Consider the following 17,849-nt stretch of genomic DNA (forward strand, 5'->3'; position numbering starts at 1 on the left):
TGCCATTTTGGGCTCTTCGGGAACAGCATAAGTCCGCCTTCAAATTTCCAGCTTCAGCTAGGCCCTCCATTGAGAAACACGTATACAAAAAACAAATGTTTAAAGTTCGCTTCGAGGCCTCAGACTTGCTGTGTTTGCCATGTTGCTCCAGCATGCCTCGCCCTGATGCTCGCTCCTGGAGAGCGTCGTCTGCTGCTTGTGCGTCGGGAGGTCACGGCTGTCGACAATCGCGCTACTTAGCGAAGCGTTTGCACTCGCTCTGTATTTACGGGTCGACGCACAATTACGCTCCAGTTTGGTAGCTGCGGAACCTGAATCATCAGATTACGATAGTTCGCTGTGCTTGTCGCGAACATCAGAGATGCAAGTCTTTGACCAACTGACTCGTGGGACCCGCGGTTAGATGTTCTGCTTATCAGCACTTCGGACTCGTGATGAAGACTATCATAAGAAGACTCTTTATACTCGCGATCGAACATGACGGGCAGCGCGGCCATGTACACCGCGACCGAACTCACTGCTCAGTGTTGTGGCTAGGCCAAACTCCGTGAGCGCCGATGTAAGAGACGTATCCAAACTTTGCGGGCAATAACATCGCGCTAGCGAACATGTGAGAAGCCGCAATGTGCTTCGTTGCAAGCAACGAAGCACACTGCCCACTGGATCCTTGGAACCGCCGATGGGCATTTTGCGCATCGGCAGCGGACCCGCCAACCAAGCTCGTCACACAGCGACCACTCGGAGCACCGTTGGCAGCGGCTAGCAGTTTTGCACGTCAGCGCCCCAAAAGGCTTCACCAAGCACGGTGCACGCCGATTTATAGTCGTTATAATTATTTTTCGCTGTTTTAAATCGCTATATTCATTTTCCAGAAGTTCGAATGCTTTCGAATAGTGAAATTCCGGTGTGAATCGAATGGAATAGCAAACATTATTCGGAAAATATTTCAAAGTTCGAATATTCGCACACCCCTAGTTATAAGCAGTCTACACTGTTGTACTTCACATAACTATGTCCAGAAATTTTTACGTAGTGCACATGTGAAACGCATAACAAGAATATGGACAATTTGTTTTGTGTTCCAAATTGCAAAGTATATTGACATCTGCTTGCCGATTGTAATCCATACAGTCGAAACCCACAACGAAGCTGACAGTGTGCGGAAAAAAATTCGTTGAAGCGAAAATTTTGTGAAATTTAAAAATATAGCTGACCTAAGCCAGTAGAACAAAGAAACCTTTATTTCAAAAATTCAAAAAGTGTCGGCTGCTTCCTTTTCTTTCCCAGCAGCGTCACGATACGATTCGCCATGTTGAAAAGCGCGCTGAAAGAACGGCTTTCGCGAATGAACCAAACAGAGGCACAGGCGCGCAACACGAACTGCACAACTGTATTAAAATATTGAAACTGTTTGCAGCACAAGCACGGTAGTGCTGAAGGAAAGGCGTAAAAGTGAGGCAAGGAAAGCAAAGAGGGACGACTCAGAAAATGCTTTGCTTGCCTCGCTTTAACGCCTTTCCTTCAGCACTACCGTGCTTGCGCTACAAACCCTTTCAAAATGCACTTTAACCAACTAGCCCAAATATAGTCGTTCTCCTTTTGCACTAACACGCTAACACTAGCTATCCGCAGACAACGCCGAGATGCAGGCGTGCTACCATGGAGCGATGACTTATGCCTTATTCTATGCTATTCTTATCATCCACCATTTGCGGCTGGCCAATTCCGTTGATAACGTGGGTCAGCCAGCTGCTCTGATAACGCTCCGACAACTGGCCAAGCGCGAAAAGCATTGGCATCGGAAAATGCAGCGTGCACAACTGAGCGACTAAGCTTCGGCTTCAGATTGTCTGCGACCAAGAAGCAACTCAAGCCAGTGGCAAAAGCAGGGCAGTCTCATCGCCATCGCTATCAAGCAATGGCGGCCCCGATGCTACGTCAACAGCGGTGCTTCCTGGTGGGCCAACACACGATTTATAGACATATTTTTATGTTCTAAAATGGACCAAAATATTAAAGATGGTGTTTACTGCATAGAGTATATATTTTTGAGCTTGGAATTGCATAATCAATTTTGTTGAAGCAGAACGGAAGAAAAAAGGTGTGCGTTGTGGCGAACATATTTATGCATTGACTCCTATGGAATGCCGACAGGGAACCGAGAATTTTTCGTTGTACTAGAAATTTCACCTAAGTGGCATTCGTTGTGGCAGGGTTCGACTGTATATATATTCTACCATGTATGTTAATGACCACTGTCGCATTTATTGCTGCTGGAATTGTCTATGTATAGCGATGTTCCCAGTCCTACTTGGGCCCAAGTAGGACCTGCAGTACTGTAAATATTGTATTTGTAAATAAAAAAAATTTTAGCACGTTTCGAGTCCTACAGATGGCACAGACTAAAACTCAAATTTCATTCATCTATAGTGAAGCAGACACCTACCATCTGCCAGACTTGCATGATGTTGTCTTCAGACACTGAGCAGATGACCCATGGCTCGTTCGGATTCCAAGAGAAGTCCGATATCTTGGCCGTGTGGCCTCCGTGAATGAACTGCGTGCAAAAATGAGTCATCAATGATCAACTATCTCAGCAGACAACCAAAGAAACAAGTGTCACGACAGTGCCAACATAAATCATGTGCAGCTTCAACTAACTTAACATCACGAAGGACGGTTAAACAGCGGAGCTGGTGGCATCAGCACATCTTTTCCTCCTCTTTCGCTAACGCTCGGCATACCCTTCCTCCTCTCTCACCAGCACCACATGCACTTGATCGCACGCTACCATTGGTCGACTCCTTTCTCAGGTACAGCCAATCGTGCTCCTGCTCCCACCTCCTCTTCATACCCCCTGCTCTACTCCCACCATAGCTCGCCTCAGCTCTCCTCCTCTCTACCCATCTTCACCCACTCCCCGTTGCTACCCTTTCTCTACCAGGCTTCCCTCTCACCCACTTAGCTTTACCCGTGCTCTCCCTTTAGTCAGGCTTCGCTCTCACAGCTGGGCTAGGAAGTGCGGACGACGGATCGCCAGGCATTTACCTCGACCTTAGACAGCTCTGCTGTTAAAATGTTTTTCACACAACACCGGCATGTCTTAAAGGCGTCATGAAGCACCCCTTGGGCTTGCTGAAAAAACACATCCTGCGGAAAGCTGACACGGCTATGAACTGCTCTGCAAAATATTACAGTCGTGCGCGCCGCGTAAAGGCCACAAGCGGAGCGCGAAGTTGCCGTTTCCTCAGGCGCCCTCTTTTCAAACAGAGGCCGGTTCTCACTCTCGTCGGTGGGCGGGGTGTCTGCACGTTGACGTCGCGGATCTGCCAGTTTATGTCGCAAGAGATATAGCATGCTTATTGGCCGATAGCCGGATGAGATGCACTTCTTGCCACGGGGTGCCGCCACACTCCTCAGTCTGCTAAATTTACACGGTAGCCGCACTCGCGCACGCGAATCACAGCGCGAGAGCGATCGCGTTTCATGACGCACGCTGACGTAACTTCTTACCCCCGTGCCATCCCTCCCTGTCTAGCTTCCAGTGCGCTCGTCGGCACGAGAAAAGAGAGAAAGCGCTTAGAGCGTGCGCCAAACCCTCGTAACTCCGCTCATTCTTGACGGAATTGAGAAATTTTTGCAGCAATCGATTCGGGAGGCAGTAAACTCCGATACTGAGGTTATTAGATCATTACTTGGAAAAGTGGTTTATGACCCCTTTAACACAAAGCTTCGAATCTACCATTGCCGCATCAGTCACGGGCAATGCTGTATTGTAACATTAACTACACTAAGTGTATAATCTGCCTGGCAAAACTATAACAGCCAGAAATTCACTAGAAAGGCACCCAAGAATATATTATAGAAAGGTGGCTAAGAATCACTATTCCGGAAAAGCCCTTCGCCTCCTTACAAAGCCAATAAAGTTTGAAGTACACTTTATCAGTGTTATAATCTGACCACATTTACATGGGCTGTCCTTACTAATGAAATTTAATGTAAATGCAACTTGATGCAAAATACAATTAAATCTCGATATAACGAAGTATTTAACTTGTTCTATATTCAAATCCATAGACCAACATGACGAAGCATGCTTATCTGCAATTTCATATAAAAGTTTCGTTGCTGCCTCAATGGAAGACCGAGGCAATAAATAAGACTTAGCTCAACTGCCTTTTCTAGTTTTTGTAGCTTGCACTTTTGCAGACTTGTAGCTTGCACTACAAGTAGGTACATTTGTAGCCTACTACTACAAGTGGATTGATGATCAACACTGATTTGACATATTCAGGCTGCCAATTCATTCGCCTTCACACTGCTAACCATTGGCCTGCCCTTTTGGTGAGCTAAGATGACAGGGCAACCACCCAGGAAAGGCATTCACTGGTCCCAGGTCTGAATCCTGGACTGGGATGAATTTTTCGTCAACTAGGAAGCATTCCTTTAGTTAAGTCGCACGCTCTCCTTTGCAGGTCAATGCCATGAATGATTAGATGACAATTGTTTCCATTACATTATCCTAAGCAAGTCCAGCTTCCGAGATGACCATGCATCCAGACTTGATAGTGCAAAGACAGCGACAGTCTTCAACGAAACAACTCCGCAAGTGCAACACACCAGGAGCTCTGGAGGGCCGTCCTCGGCGTCCTCTGCAGACTGCTCCTCCCCGATCTTGCTGAGGTCCCAAACGTGGAGCCGTCGATCGGTGCCGCTCGAGGCCAGAATGGTCTCGTTGTGAGGCGACCACTGCACTTGGAAGATCTCGTCCTTGTGCGATTCGAATGAGTGGAGTTTGAGCTTCAGATTCCGCAGATCCCACAGTGCCACCGTCTGCGAAAGGACGTTAATTTGCAGGATTAATTAATCATTTCATTGCGCAGATGCGCTGCCTTTACTGCCAGGAGGCCACATGGTAACAAGGGTGCACTTAAGTTTTCAAGTAGCAATAGTGCCGACTCTCGTTAAACGTAACCTGAAGAGACCAGGAAAATATGTTTCATCTAAAAGGAGTTCAGTTTACAGAGAGATGAACGAGGGTTCAAAATTCAAGTATATGAAATCGATCATATCAAAAGCAGTTGTTCCATTCAAGCAGCAGTTCCATTTAAGAGATTTTCGTTTGCCGAGAGTCTACCAGCCTTTTTTCAATTTGAACTTGAGGGGGAAAAAAGGCATTGGGGAAGATACGAATGCTTTGCACTAAAGCATTCCGATCGCGAAGGGTATGAATAAATAAGTAATGAGAAGCACCACTAAAAACAAAAAGGAATGTCACAAATGTTAAAAATGTCACCCCTTCTCAACACATAAAGCAGCTCTCTAGTATACTATCATTTTCAGTACAAGCTGTGGCTGAAGTGCTATCCCGGTCGAGACTGCGGTGCTGTCACAAGACACCCTCGAAGAAACACCCACACAACAAGCATGTAATATATTACCACACTTTGTAAAATGTAAATGCACATGTGTGAATGTTACTGCAGTGAATAAAAACTGAAGACAAATCTTCTGATCACAGTACATCATTAGAATCAACAATGTTTCAACAATGAGTTGGCCCGCAATGGACCGATTGTCCACTGCACCATAGCTGGCAAGTTTGTTGTTGCCAAAGTGTGGTCTGCACATGAAATGCACTTAAGACTACTTTTCTTGTGTTCTTGATACAGCATGCACCCCAAAGCAATCCAAATGAAGCCACTGCTTTGCCGCAAATGCTACAAAATAATCTGTTGTTGCCATCGACAATATTGCAGATAATGCCCACCACACAATTCTCAAGGCAAGTGACCAATACGGGTCGTGTGCGGCGGTAAATTAAGTCTGGAAACTATTACCGTATTTACTCGATTCTACCGCGCCCTCGATTGTAACGCGCACCCGTTTTCCGCGCACCAAAAAAAAAAAAAAAGTAATCCATCGATTGTAACGCGCACCCATTTTCTCGTGAGAGAAAAGAACAAAAAAGTCCGTAGGAGTCAAACTTCGCGCATTCATAAGAACAAGTATTTGGGTTTTAAAGAACTAAAGTTTCAAAAAAGTACAACACAAAGTAAAAAGCGGGCCTTGCCGCTAAAACTGTCACCACTACGGCGGCGATACGAGTTGCGTAATGGATCAGTCCTCGTCGCTGTCGGACAACTCCTTGTCGCTTTCAACGCTCTTCGATTTCGGGAAACCGGCCCTGCCTTGGTCCACTGAAACCTTTTCGTGAAGCTTTGCTGTAAAAAATCTTCTGCTTCTATTTGCGCCAGTCTTGCACGCACGTTGCGGGAACTCCGAACGACCGTGATGTGGCCCGATTTCCGCCCGTCTCAGCACATGTAATAACTATTCTTTTAAATGCTGCGTCGTGGTGCACTCATCGAGTATTTGGAGTCGGCACTTCCATGCCGTCGATGCGAATGCAGAACGGGGTGACAATCTTCTCAGCACACGTACGAAGTGAAACAATAATGGCAGAAATGGCCAAGGCGCGTAGGAGGCGGCCATTTTGAAATGACAATGGCAATACGATAACCGAGTTTCTTTTTTTTTTTCGGTACTCGATTCTAACGCGCATGCGATTTTTGGACTCGTTTTACCGGAAAAAAGGTGCGCGTTAGATTCGAGTAAATACGGTAAGCATTTCAGCGTTCTCGTCCCCGTGCTAATGACTAGTGCAGTGTCAAATCTGTTATTTAGCTCCACCCACTCTTTTTTGTTGCGTTAGCTACACTGGCCGAGCTGGAGCGGTTTCGTGTGTGCGTACAAGAGCCGTGCTGCACATGCACGAGGAGCAGTGATGTCACACAACTGGTGCACCAGAGCCACCACCTCCGCGCACTCCGCCACAGCTGCGCGCGACTTGCCGGTCTGCGCATTCCAGAGGAGTGACGTCATAGCCGCGGCAGATGGCGTGCACACAGCTGTGCGCCTTTGCTGTGCAATCGTGGTTAAACACTGCGCTGGAGCCGCTTGATAGCGTCTCTGACTAGCGTTTGCCAGTGTGGTATAGCCATGGAGAAGGAGTGCACAAATGCTGCTCACTGGCACAGAAGAGCGGAGAAGCTTAACTCATCAGATCCCGAAGCAGTTGCCTGGTATTAGCAGTTTAGCGTAGGAACAACGAAACAAGGTAAAAAGCTAAGAATAATCAGCTGAACCTTAGCTCACGCTACGTATATCCTGGCATGGCCGAGCTAAGCCACTGCAAACATTTTTTTTTCAGTAGTAAAAAGACATGTGGTCATACACACCTTGTCAGCTGAGCCTGTTGCCAGAATGAATTCGCTATATGGGTTGAAGGAGAGGCAGTTCACCTCAGCCGTGTGCGCATCAACTGTATGGCTTGGCTTGTTTGTGTTGTTTGAGCGGGTGTCCCAGCTGAAAAAAAAAAAAAAAAAAAATAGTGCACAAGGTGTGAACAGCACACACAAAAATATGCGACAAAGTAAGGGACAAAAAGCCTTGTTCATTGAGCTTTCACAGGAACAATAAGATGTTAGGAGTAACCGAATAAAGAGTTTGCTCATTCATAATTCACAGCACCAATAAAATTTAAGGATTAACGGAATACCGAGTTATTGAGGGTGTGGAGAAAAAAAAAAGTTTACTAACATTGACACACTTTTGTAGAAGAAATGAATCTAATAATGGCACTTTCAAGGGTGCAACAGCCGAAATAGGAATATGGAGCAATTTTAGGAGCAGTAAACTGTTGCTTTTGGAGCACGAAAATCCAAATTTGGAGCAGGTTACGAAAAAAAACCCGAAGCAGAGATCAAATGAGCCAGCGCATCCACATTGCTCGGAGGGCGCCAGGGAGGCCTGCCGCCAAAGCAGAGGGGGAACGCCCCGCCCGTCTTGAACGAGCATGAGAAGACGCAGGGGGGTGGGTGGGCTGTCGCTCGAGCAGAAACTTTGAACTTTGATTCCTAAGGGCGCGGTCGCGATCTGCTGGCATGCGCGCTATCTCAGCAGCCATCAGCGGGCGGCTCGTATATCCTGCTATGTGTTGCCCTCTCAATGCGTAGACACTGTAGGAGTATCTTTCCCGGGAGCCGCCGTATTCTCTTACACCAACGTTTTGTAGAGTTACGCGAGATTGGGTACAAAAGAGTTTGCTGCCAGCCCTCACATCGTATAACATTACAATTTGTTGCTATTGCATTCACTGCTTCGTCCTTGCGGTGAAACTGCGACTTTTTTCTTTTCTTTCGCAGGGGTGGGAGGGGGCTAGGGTTAGGGTCTGCGCAGTCTGTATAGGATGATGATGCCCACACTGCAGATGACCAACGCATGCCTCCATTTCTTGCTAAAATTTGCGCAACTGAGAAAATTTTGAAGCTGGTCGGGCATTTTGGCGCAGCGTGGCACAATTTCAATAAATTTCGGTTCTGGCTCAGCTGAGCGCAAAAATAAGGAATTGCATCAAACTGGCGCAGCTGTTGCATCCCTGTATTTTGCATGAACGTGTGCAATCCACAATTCTAATAACTTCTCAACTTTCTTCACAATGTGGCTGCAGCAGCAATGCCTGCTTGCTCATCCATGACGTGTTTTTCACTAAGCACATAAACAGTATTTTCACTAGCGAGCTGGCCAACAGTATGTCTGTCCACCCATCTTGAAGAGTGGCTTGATGCCAGCACGTGGGTTGCAGTAGAATCGCTACGCTGATCGTATAAAACACGCAATTAGAGGTGCTTTTAGCTGTACAACTGCTGAATGCACCCGGTCTTCTTTTTTTTTTTCACGTGGTAAGCTTCTACATATAACTTTTCCTGATTATCAAGGCATCATCTGTGCCTTAATTTTCTGCGAAGAAAAACTGTTTATATAATCAAGAAGATCCAAAGTCGCAAGCAAACTGCACATCGTAACACTAGTACAGCACTATATATGAGCAGAGCACAACCAAAAAAGTACTTACATCATCAGTTTCTGGTCATCTGCTACCGATCCAAAAAGGCTCTCGTGGAGAAGGTGCCATGCCACATCCTAAAACGTGCGCAATAAGATACAACAGATATGAGAAACACATTCACTAAAACCTTTAGTCTCAATGAAAGCAAAAAAAGGCGAAACAGCCGACTCACTTCAACAACGGCGGTGTGTCCAGTGAAGATGGTTTTAGCGTCAACCACTTTATTCTCTTTTGGAGTAGCATTGATGTCCCAGAGACAAATGGTCTGAAAAAAAAAAAAGAAAAATCGTAAAAGGCACATTGTGCAGTAATGTTCTCAATAACCTCAATGCAAAATCAAATGGCTGACTTGTAGTGCGTGCAGAGCGACATTCGACTCCCCTTGAAGCAAGTCTATTGTTTCAGTTAATTCAGTTGGTCAAGTGATTATCCTGAAAACTCAGCAGTACTGGGTTTCATCCGCAAACCGAGAATGCTTTTTAGTTTAGTTTTGCTTCCAAGGAACTTTTATGGCCTGTCTTCTGCAGATTTGCACTTCCACATTCATACTCTCATTTCATTTTTCATAAGACGCATCGGTGGCAAAAGTGACCAAATATGCAAGTGGCTACTTTAAAGAACAACAAAAAGTTGAGCTAAGTTGGTACAGATTCATCACAAAAGTAAGGCGTGCAAGCACAAACAGAAGGGAAACTGACAAAAAATGCCAGGGACAAAAGAAGAGAACGACACAATGACGTGTCTGAATGTTCTCTTTGGTCCCCGTTTTGCAGTGCGCCCCATTTTTGAACTAGCCCAAATGGCTGCTTTACTACAATGCCAGTTTGTGCTATCAGTTCTTTCGGCTTGTGCTTACACGCCTTAATTCCCCATACCAGGCTACTTAGAGCGTCTCAATTTTGCACCCCTGTTGGTTTTCTCATGCAACATTTGCATGTATGTTATGCAAAAAACATTGCATTCAACTCACGTGGTCATCTGAGGCACTCAAGAGGTGGCCATTGAGATTAGGGTTCCAAGAAAGACCGTATCTGTCAAGAAAGTGACAATACAAATGTGGATTAATATTAAGAGCGCGCATTCATACACACGACATAAAAAAAAGGAGCAGCACAGCCTTGTACAACTCGCACAGCAACTTTCAACAGTAACCGAAGAACCTCACAACGCTATTGTGTTCACAGCACGTCCTCGTCAAACTGAGCAAACACATCTATGCTTTGAAATGCCATACCAGTACTATGAGAAAACTAATGAAGGAGGTCCCCATTCTATAGTGTAAATACCCACTATATTCAAATCGCCGCTGCTTTGTGCACTTAAATTTAGCATGAAGTTGAGCAGACTGACTTCTTAATACTAGCGCCATGCCAAGGAGAGCATTGTACCTACAAGCAACTTCCTCTGGCAATGCAGCCAAAGTTAACAAATGGGGCAGAGCCCTCTGCCCACTGCACATACAGTGTATCAATACACGGTGGTAGTACAGACAGGCTTGAAATCACTTTTCATCACAGTTTGGATAGTGCAGGTATTCTATAGACTTGCACTGCAACCACAACATAAATGCTCGGGAAAGCTGTAATCTCTCGATCTGGTAAACATATCACCTGGGTTTTTCTTCTCACCGAACCCCGTTGGAGAGATTCGTTGCGACTACCATGTACGGTACACACATGGTGCATGCAAATGCATAAAGCTTATTGCTGGCGTGTCTACAGCTGGTCATGTTGACGCCATCTCGCAGGTGTTCAAGGAAATGTGCACATTCTGGCGTTGTCTTACCGATTCCGCACGCACCTTCGCAGCGGTTGTCGACTGCCCGACGTATGTACGCCGCACAAGTTCTCAGTGGAGCTCATCAAAAACCACTTTCGTGTTAAAAAGCACGTTGCTGCATTTATACTGTCAAAAGTGGGTGTTTTGGTTTGGAGCTATTTCCAGCAGTGCTATGCCACGTCCACTCTGGCTGCACTGCTGGAGAAAGTTATTCCCAAGTAGAGCAGACTGCAGGCCGCACGATGCTGAAACACTAATAAACCACCCTCTCCAGAATATTTCATATAGCATGTAATTAAACGTCCTGGGAACCCCTTGTCCAGTTTGACAAGAATGTCCCCTTTTGGGCTGATCTTATTTCGCACGATCTTGTTAAGGTGCATTGGTGGCTACTGCATTCACAGCTGGTCATGAGGTACATTAAAACTGGCATGCTCACCCTTCCTTCTGATGACCGCGAAGTCTGAGATCAGGACTACATTCACCGTTGGGATCTGGAACAAAACAGAAAAATTCAGCACAAAATGAAATAAGAGTGCACGCAAATAGGATTATCATTACGAAAAAAGGGCAGTATCATTGGAAAATATAATAAAGGTTTACAAGGCCTATCAAAGCTCTCAACAAGCCTCTAACATTTCTTGAACACTGGCTCATTCAACTGTGTCTATCTCGGTTCGTTTACAACTAAACCAATACATTAATTTACGAAAGTCTTTACATAGAGCAAAATAAACATTGAAGGGAACAGAGAAGTGCTGCTGTCAATCAAAACTTAAACCATGTATGAAGAAGCCAAATCGTATGTACGCCATTCTAAAGTTAATTTACAATAGGGAAAAATCAAGATACCCCCCGCTACATGTAATGTTATGTACTTCAATAGCACAGGTATACTATTTTTAAACAACAGAATGCCTTCTTGCACAAAAGTGAAAAGAAAAGAAGAAACGACCGACCAGGCTTTGAGGGGTGCTTAGTGTAGTCGAAGATTAACACATCGCTCGAGGGAGTCTTCGTGGCGATGATGCACGGGTTTTGCGGCATGAAGCGCGCTCGGTTGACTTCCCCCTCGTGGTTGATCTTGATTTCAATATCAATCTTCCCACTGACAGATCCAAAACCACCGAACTCTGAAACAGGGAACACAAAAAATGCACAAATTAAGACAGACCGTGGTTTTTATCATGTAGCAGTTACAAAAGTGCAACACTTGTGTGGTATCCCTCCTACGTTGCATAGTGCCAATAGTTTTAAGGATTTGTTAACATATACAAGCCCTTGCTGTAATTTAAGCCCTTTTATAAAGATACAATGCAAACCAGAAATAGATTTTGACCCTACGTGCAGTGGAGCAACACATCCCATCCTGGCATGATGTTTTGTTTAGTAAACGCTCTACAGACTGCACATAAAGAAGATTCTTACAACTACCTATTACTTTCGGTATCTAAGTAATTCACACGAAGCACTTTACTTCAACTCCGATGGTACAAGGACAGCGAATATTTGTTGAGCTGCACTCATAAACAAGCATGTGCACACTGTAATACGTCCTATCCAAGAAAGCCAAGCTATAAAATATGTGTCAATCAATGCATACAATACAGTATTAGTACGTCGATGACCAATTCCACCACTGCACATGCATCACACTAGTTTTCATGCACCACAGCCTATAGCTAAGCTAGGTAATGATTGCATGGGGTATTTAGCACCGGTACATATTAATCTAGTCCCACCCATATGTTAGTCCAGATTAATAAAAGTCCCATCAGCCTGGTAGTCCAGACACACGATAAGCAATGACATATTCTTAGCGCATGCTTGCTAGGCACGGAGCTAGAACCAGATTTTGGGACTGCACAGCTCTGCAGCAACACCACCACAGAATCTTCACAGGCATAACAGGGTCATCATTTTGATGCAGATAAGCATTCGCATACCTGCCAACCTCACAGCATGAAAATTTGGAAGACCGCAGCGGGGGAGGAGTGGTTTTTTTTTTTCTTTTTGCATAGCGGAAATTACTGAGACTGGAGACTGACATCAGAAAGGGGTAAGGATGTTTGTTTTGAGCGGCTTGAACCAAACTTCTTTACTTGTGAAGGCACCAATGCAGTTCACAGGCGCACGTGGTACAGGTACTTGTCACCTTTCCGCGAAGTCACAAAGCACGGAAACCGAGCTGTGTATCCAGAAACACTTGCAAGTACTTTGATTTTGACGCCGTCATTTACCTTCTAACTGAACTCTGGAAACACGCAACCCCCATGGCAGACGGCATAGCGTACAAAATGTGGGGGCCAAGACGGAGACGCAAAAGTTCTGGCTAGGCTCAACGGAAACGATTGCCGCAAATGAACTGAACGGTGGCCATATCGGCAAGATTGCGACACGTGGCGCTGTTTCTCCCAAGCACACCGATATTGCCGATATCGAGAGTGCAAAGCACAATGGGGGCTGCTTACTTACCGCCGGTCTGCCGGCCACCCCTCCTTTGGAAAATGGAATGTGCTCGACAGTCTCGCCATCTCGTTATCGGAGCGCTCGTGCAGCGCCGCGGCTCCGGCCGCCGTTCACTTTTGGCAATCTTTTTCCGTTGAGACTGTACCTTTTCCCTCACCTTCTTTCGGTACGGTGGCGAGCGCTTCTCGCGGCCAGCCTTCGCCCAGATGCACATTGCCTAGAATGTACTCAGCGGTACTCTACGATATGGTTACGATGAAATAGAAGTGTGGTGGCGAGTGCTCTTCCGCAGCACCACCACAGCAGGAAAGGCTGACCTATGCGCATGATTTAAAAAAAATGATTAAAAAAAAAAAACGCCTCTGCTGTGGTGGTCACTTTTCGGGAGATTCGAGAGGACATTCGTACAATCGGGAGTTTAGGTCCAAATTCGGGAGTCTCCCGAATAATTCGGGAGAGTTGGCAGGTATGCATTCAGCCCACTGCAACAGCATCACATGAGCAGAATGAGAACTGTTAAAAATGCCTTACCTCCTTTCTCGCTATCGTAGTGAGTTGCATCAAATTGAGCATCTTCACTTGGCAATTGTACGCTTGCTATGAGCAGGTGGTTCTGTTCATCAGATCTGGGCAATGGAAGAGATTTCGTGTAAGTGATAAAAGATTTTCAGGCTTGAAAGAAAAAAAAAAAAAGAACACATAAACATGCGAAATAACAACAGGAATACTCACGTGTGTGTCCCCAAAATGAGCCTGTGGATGCTGTAGTCCCTTCCCTCAGGGCTGGGGATCAAGAAAAAAAAAACAGCTCGTTTAGCAAATCTAAGGAAACAACTTCAGGTCCGGCAGAATACAGAAATACTACTGTCAATGACAATAACTTTCAATGACGCCGAGGTTTTTTAAATGCCACAAGAAGTTTATTTACGAAAGTACAACTGGGATGTTGGCAAGCTAGTCGTGATGCTTTCTCCCGGGTTTATTTTCGTGCGGCGGAAACCCAATGACTGGTCACTCAATTCAATAGCAGTGCCGCCCAGTCCCTCAAAGGGACAGTGCAAGCTTGGCCCTCCCAATGACGGACACATCGCAGGTGGCAGAGTAGACCTGGTGCCCATGCATGTCCCATCTTTCCACCCCCGCACCACTCACTTAGTGGGTGAAAGATGTCCCCCCCCCCCCGCCCCAAGAACCAAGGGATAGGAATCCTTCGAATATTTGAAGCACATTTAGACTAGACAGACAACGCCAATTTTGGTCTGCCGAGTACTGCCAGGAGCATCTGTTGTCTTGTCATTATCGTATTTACACAGCAACAATGCCAGGTCTGCCAACTGTTTGCCGAAGACGCCGCCAGAGTCTTGTCATGCTGCTGCCCTTGTGTCGGCCGATTCTACAGTCCCACGGGAGGCACGGACGGTGACGCTGACCAGACTCATTTCACACGTCCCAGCATGAGGACGTTGCTTTGACACTCGGCTTCCTCGACGCAACCCTGTGGCGTCACGGACCGGAGGTGAGGATAAACAAAGAAGCGAAGAAAAGCCGTGCAACATACTTGCCTGGGAGTCTAGCGGAGGCTTCCATTATCTCACCCGCGATATCCCATGCCCAGATTTGAAGCACTGGGCATTTGGTTTGGGAAGGGAGTGTTATTGCTTGGCTACTGATCTCTCGAAGACAAGTCGGCCTATACGCTTTGCCGGTGTTTTTCATCTGCCCTTGTGTTACACTTTGAAGACATACTGTCTTTGGAAGCGTCGGCTTAAGTGCGACCAGATGTCTGCCAACATCATCAGCCACCGACTCGTCTGCCGATAGTCTGCATCGCATCGGTCTAGTGTAAATGCACCTTTAACATCCTTCCTCCCGTGCTTCTTCAAAGCATTCACTGCAGCTTCTGTCTCAGTCAATGCACCAGTCATCACGTCGACATTCTCCCTGGGTATGCCAACAGTTTCATAGAATTTGAGCCTGTCTTCGACTTGCCCTTTGATTTTTCAGGCCAAATATGTTGGTTGGCAAGTCACTGAAGCAGCCGATCCAAAAGGCCAGGGAGCAATTGCTGGCCGAGCAGCATGAAATGTGGGCCTTTAGTGTTGGCTCCAGCACGACCAGTGTATGTTGAATGGAAGATGAGGCCATACTTCCGGTTCTTGAGAACAGAGAGGACCTGAACAATGACAGCCTTGAAGCACTTGAAGTGACCATAAAGGCCCAAACAATCATTGACACTGCAAGAGCACCAATGAATATGGATATATCACCTGTGGATTTGATGAACATAGAGATGTATGCCTCCCTAATGGAAGACCGCAAGGAATTCGCGGAGCACCTGAGGACAAGAATGCACGACGTTGCCCCAAACCTGGCAACACTCTGTGAAACAGTGGCACGGTTGATAGCGCATGCAGGTAGCCCGACCGACGTGGCCGAATACTCTGCATCCACTGCTCAAATACTGCGTGCCGAGAAGCCCTTGGTTAGAGCACTGAAGGCTCAAGGCAGAGCACACAAGAATGGCCTCATCTTCCATTCAACACACATTGGTTGTGCTGGGGCCAACAATAAAGGCCTGCATTTCACACTGCTCGGCCAATGGATCGGCTTTATGGATCGACTGCTTTAGCGACTTGCCGACCAACAGTTCTGGCCTGAAAATTCAAAGAGAAGTCCAAGACAGGCTTGAGTTTTTTTAAACAGGTGACATACTGAGGAAGAATGTGGATGTAACGACTAGGGAATTGGCTAAGACAGAAGCTGCACTGGCTGCTCCGAAGAAGCAGAAGTACTATAACGATTCCAAGAATTCATATCTTTTGGTTCATCGGAGTGCCTCTGGCAAATAAACATCTGCCTCCCACAAAGCAGAGAGGCGAGTGTGGTTGGGTCACCAGAGAGGTATCTCATTGGGAACACCATGCTCGCACTGTCCCTTAGCAAAACGGGGCGTCATCGCTTCTCAATGTTCTCAAAAAGAAATTAGAGAAGATTAATTACTTAAAAAGCAGTTTTCAGTACAAACAAACAAGGTTTTAAGAGCTGCCCAGGACAGCAAAAGAGCCAGGCTAGCCCGATTTAACTACTGTACTTGTGCAATGCAAACGCAATTTGAAAGTAACATAGAAGCAATAGCAGTAAGACTGATAACTGATAGTAGCGTTCGTGCATCTCTTTCTTGTCCTTGTCTTTCGTGTGCGCTAAAAAGCTTAAATATGGATAGAAGCAATAGATTCACTTTCAGCGATTGCTCAGTTACGTTTTTGGGAAGGCAATTGGTAACAATCTACAGTTATGAATAAAGCAATTGTAATTGCCAACTTTTACCCTGTAACGTGTACAAGTCCGGTTAGCAATGAAATTTTTGTGGCTACAAGCTGAAAGAAAGACAAAATCCAAAGTAGTGTGCCATGATTACTCAAGCCTGTCCACGTGCAAGAACTGGTTGACGACACTTACCGCGTTACGTCTGGGAGCCACTGGGCCGTTAGGCTGGGCCACTCCAGTGCGTGTGTCATTACGAGGTCATAGAGAAAAGGAGTGTTCTTCTTCCATATCTTGTACTCCTCATTGATCACCCTCTCTTCAACTGCACAGACAGCACGTTACCTCAACACTGGCCGTATGACAATGGAACAGTTTAGTCTGAAGTAAGCAGCATCATGAGCGATTAGCCTGGCATGTACTGTCGACCGCAAAAGTTTGCGGGATGTGCAGCGCGTGGCCGAGCAACGGAACACTGCATTGCTGCGTCACCTACCGTGATGCAGCGGGTTTTGAGGCTATCGGCCTCGGCGATTCGCGACGGCGCGTTTAGACAATGTGCCGTTGCCGGATCTAATCGCGGAGGCTGCGGCCGATAGCCTCAACCCCCGCCGCATCACGGTAGGTGACGCAGCAATGCAGTTTTACGTCGCTCGGCCACGCGCTGCACATCCCGCAAACTTTTGCGGCCGACAGTACCAAACACACTGTTACATGTAAAGCTTGGTTTAGATATTTTGCGACTTCAGCCTAACCTAAACTAACTATATAAACCCTGCTTTAGACAGGCAAGTTACTTCATTTGCATTTAGCAAAGAGGTTGCAGTGGAATGGAACCAATCGGCATGGATTGCTGGCCATTCTAGAAATGTGAACAGTAAAACACATTTTCAGTAGCATATTCCAACCACACTATCACATGTAAACCCTGGTTTAGATATTTGCATAATAATGTAATTGTTGGAGTTTTAAGTCTCAAAAACAAAATACAATTATGAGAATGCCGTAGTAGAGGGGCTCCAGAAATTTTGAGTGTCTGGTGTTCTTTAACGTGCACCTAAATCCAAATACACGGGCCTGTAGCATTTCGCCTCTATCGAAATGCAGCCGCTGTGGCCGATATTCGATCCCGCGACCTTCGGGTTAGCAGTCAAGCGCCATAACCACTAGACAACGGCTGTGGGGTTTAGATATTTGCGTTTTCAACCTAACCTTACCATATAAACCCTGCCTTAAGTAAAAGAGTTATCCCATTTGCACTTAGTAAAGAGGCAGTAGTGAAACAGAACTAATAAGCATGAATCACTAACCCTGGTCTAGGAACTTTTGCAACACATTCTCAGTGTATTGCAGGTCGATGCAAAATTGCTTTCGGCCACACACCTGACCTTTATCGAAACAACAGAACACACAGCTTGCATTTATG

At 46.1% G+C, this 17,849-nt stretch overlaps 1 protein-coding gene across 5 annotated transcripts in view; it reads right to left on the reverse strand.

Annotated features, from left to right (window-relative positions):
* The window catches only part of LOC119396121 (chromatin assembly factor 1 p55 subunit), a 63,751-nt gene that overhangs the window by 44,642 nt on the left and 1,260 nt on the right, over window positions 1-17,849 (reverse strand). For 2 of the 5 annotated variants that reach the window (XM_049416918.1, XM_037663213.2), the window contains exons 2-12: window positions 16,619-16,748; window positions 13,892-13,942; window positions 13,691-13,785; window positions 11,650-11,823; window positions 11,130-11,184; window positions 9,882-9,942; window positions 9,084-9,176; window positions 8,918-8,985; window positions 7,242-7,368; window positions 4,621-4,833; window positions 2,447-2,557 (exon numbers count right to left, since the gene is read on the reverse strand). In XM_049416918.1, coding sequence (XP_049272875.1) covers window positions 2,447-2,557; window positions 4,621-4,833; window positions 7,242-7,368; window positions 8,918-8,985; window positions 9,084-9,176; window positions 9,882-9,942; window positions 11,130-11,184; window positions 11,650-11,823; window positions 13,691-13,785; window positions 13,892-13,942; window positions 16,619-16,748 — 1,178 coding nt within the window. The remainder of the gene's footprint in view (window positions 1-2,446; window positions 2,558-4,620; window positions 4,834-7,241; window positions 7,369-8,917; window positions 8,986-9,083; window positions 9,177-9,881; window positions 9,943-11,129; window positions 11,185-11,649; window positions 11,824-13,690; window positions 13,786-13,891; window positions 13,943-16,618; window positions 16,749-17,849) is intronic. The other 3 variants (XM_049416920.1, XM_049416919.1, XM_049416917.1) reach the window with 3 other exon arrangements.

This window comes from Rhipicephalus sanguineus, chromosome 6 (genome assembly GCF_013339695.2).
Source record: "Rhipicephalus sanguineus isolate Rsan-2018 chromosome 6, BIME_Rsan_1.4, whole genome shotgun sequence".
In the NCBI taxonomy this organism is placed as follows: domain Eukaryota; kingdom Metazoa; phylum Arthropoda; class Arachnida; order Ixodida; family Ixodidae; genus Rhipicephalus; species Rhipicephalus sanguineus.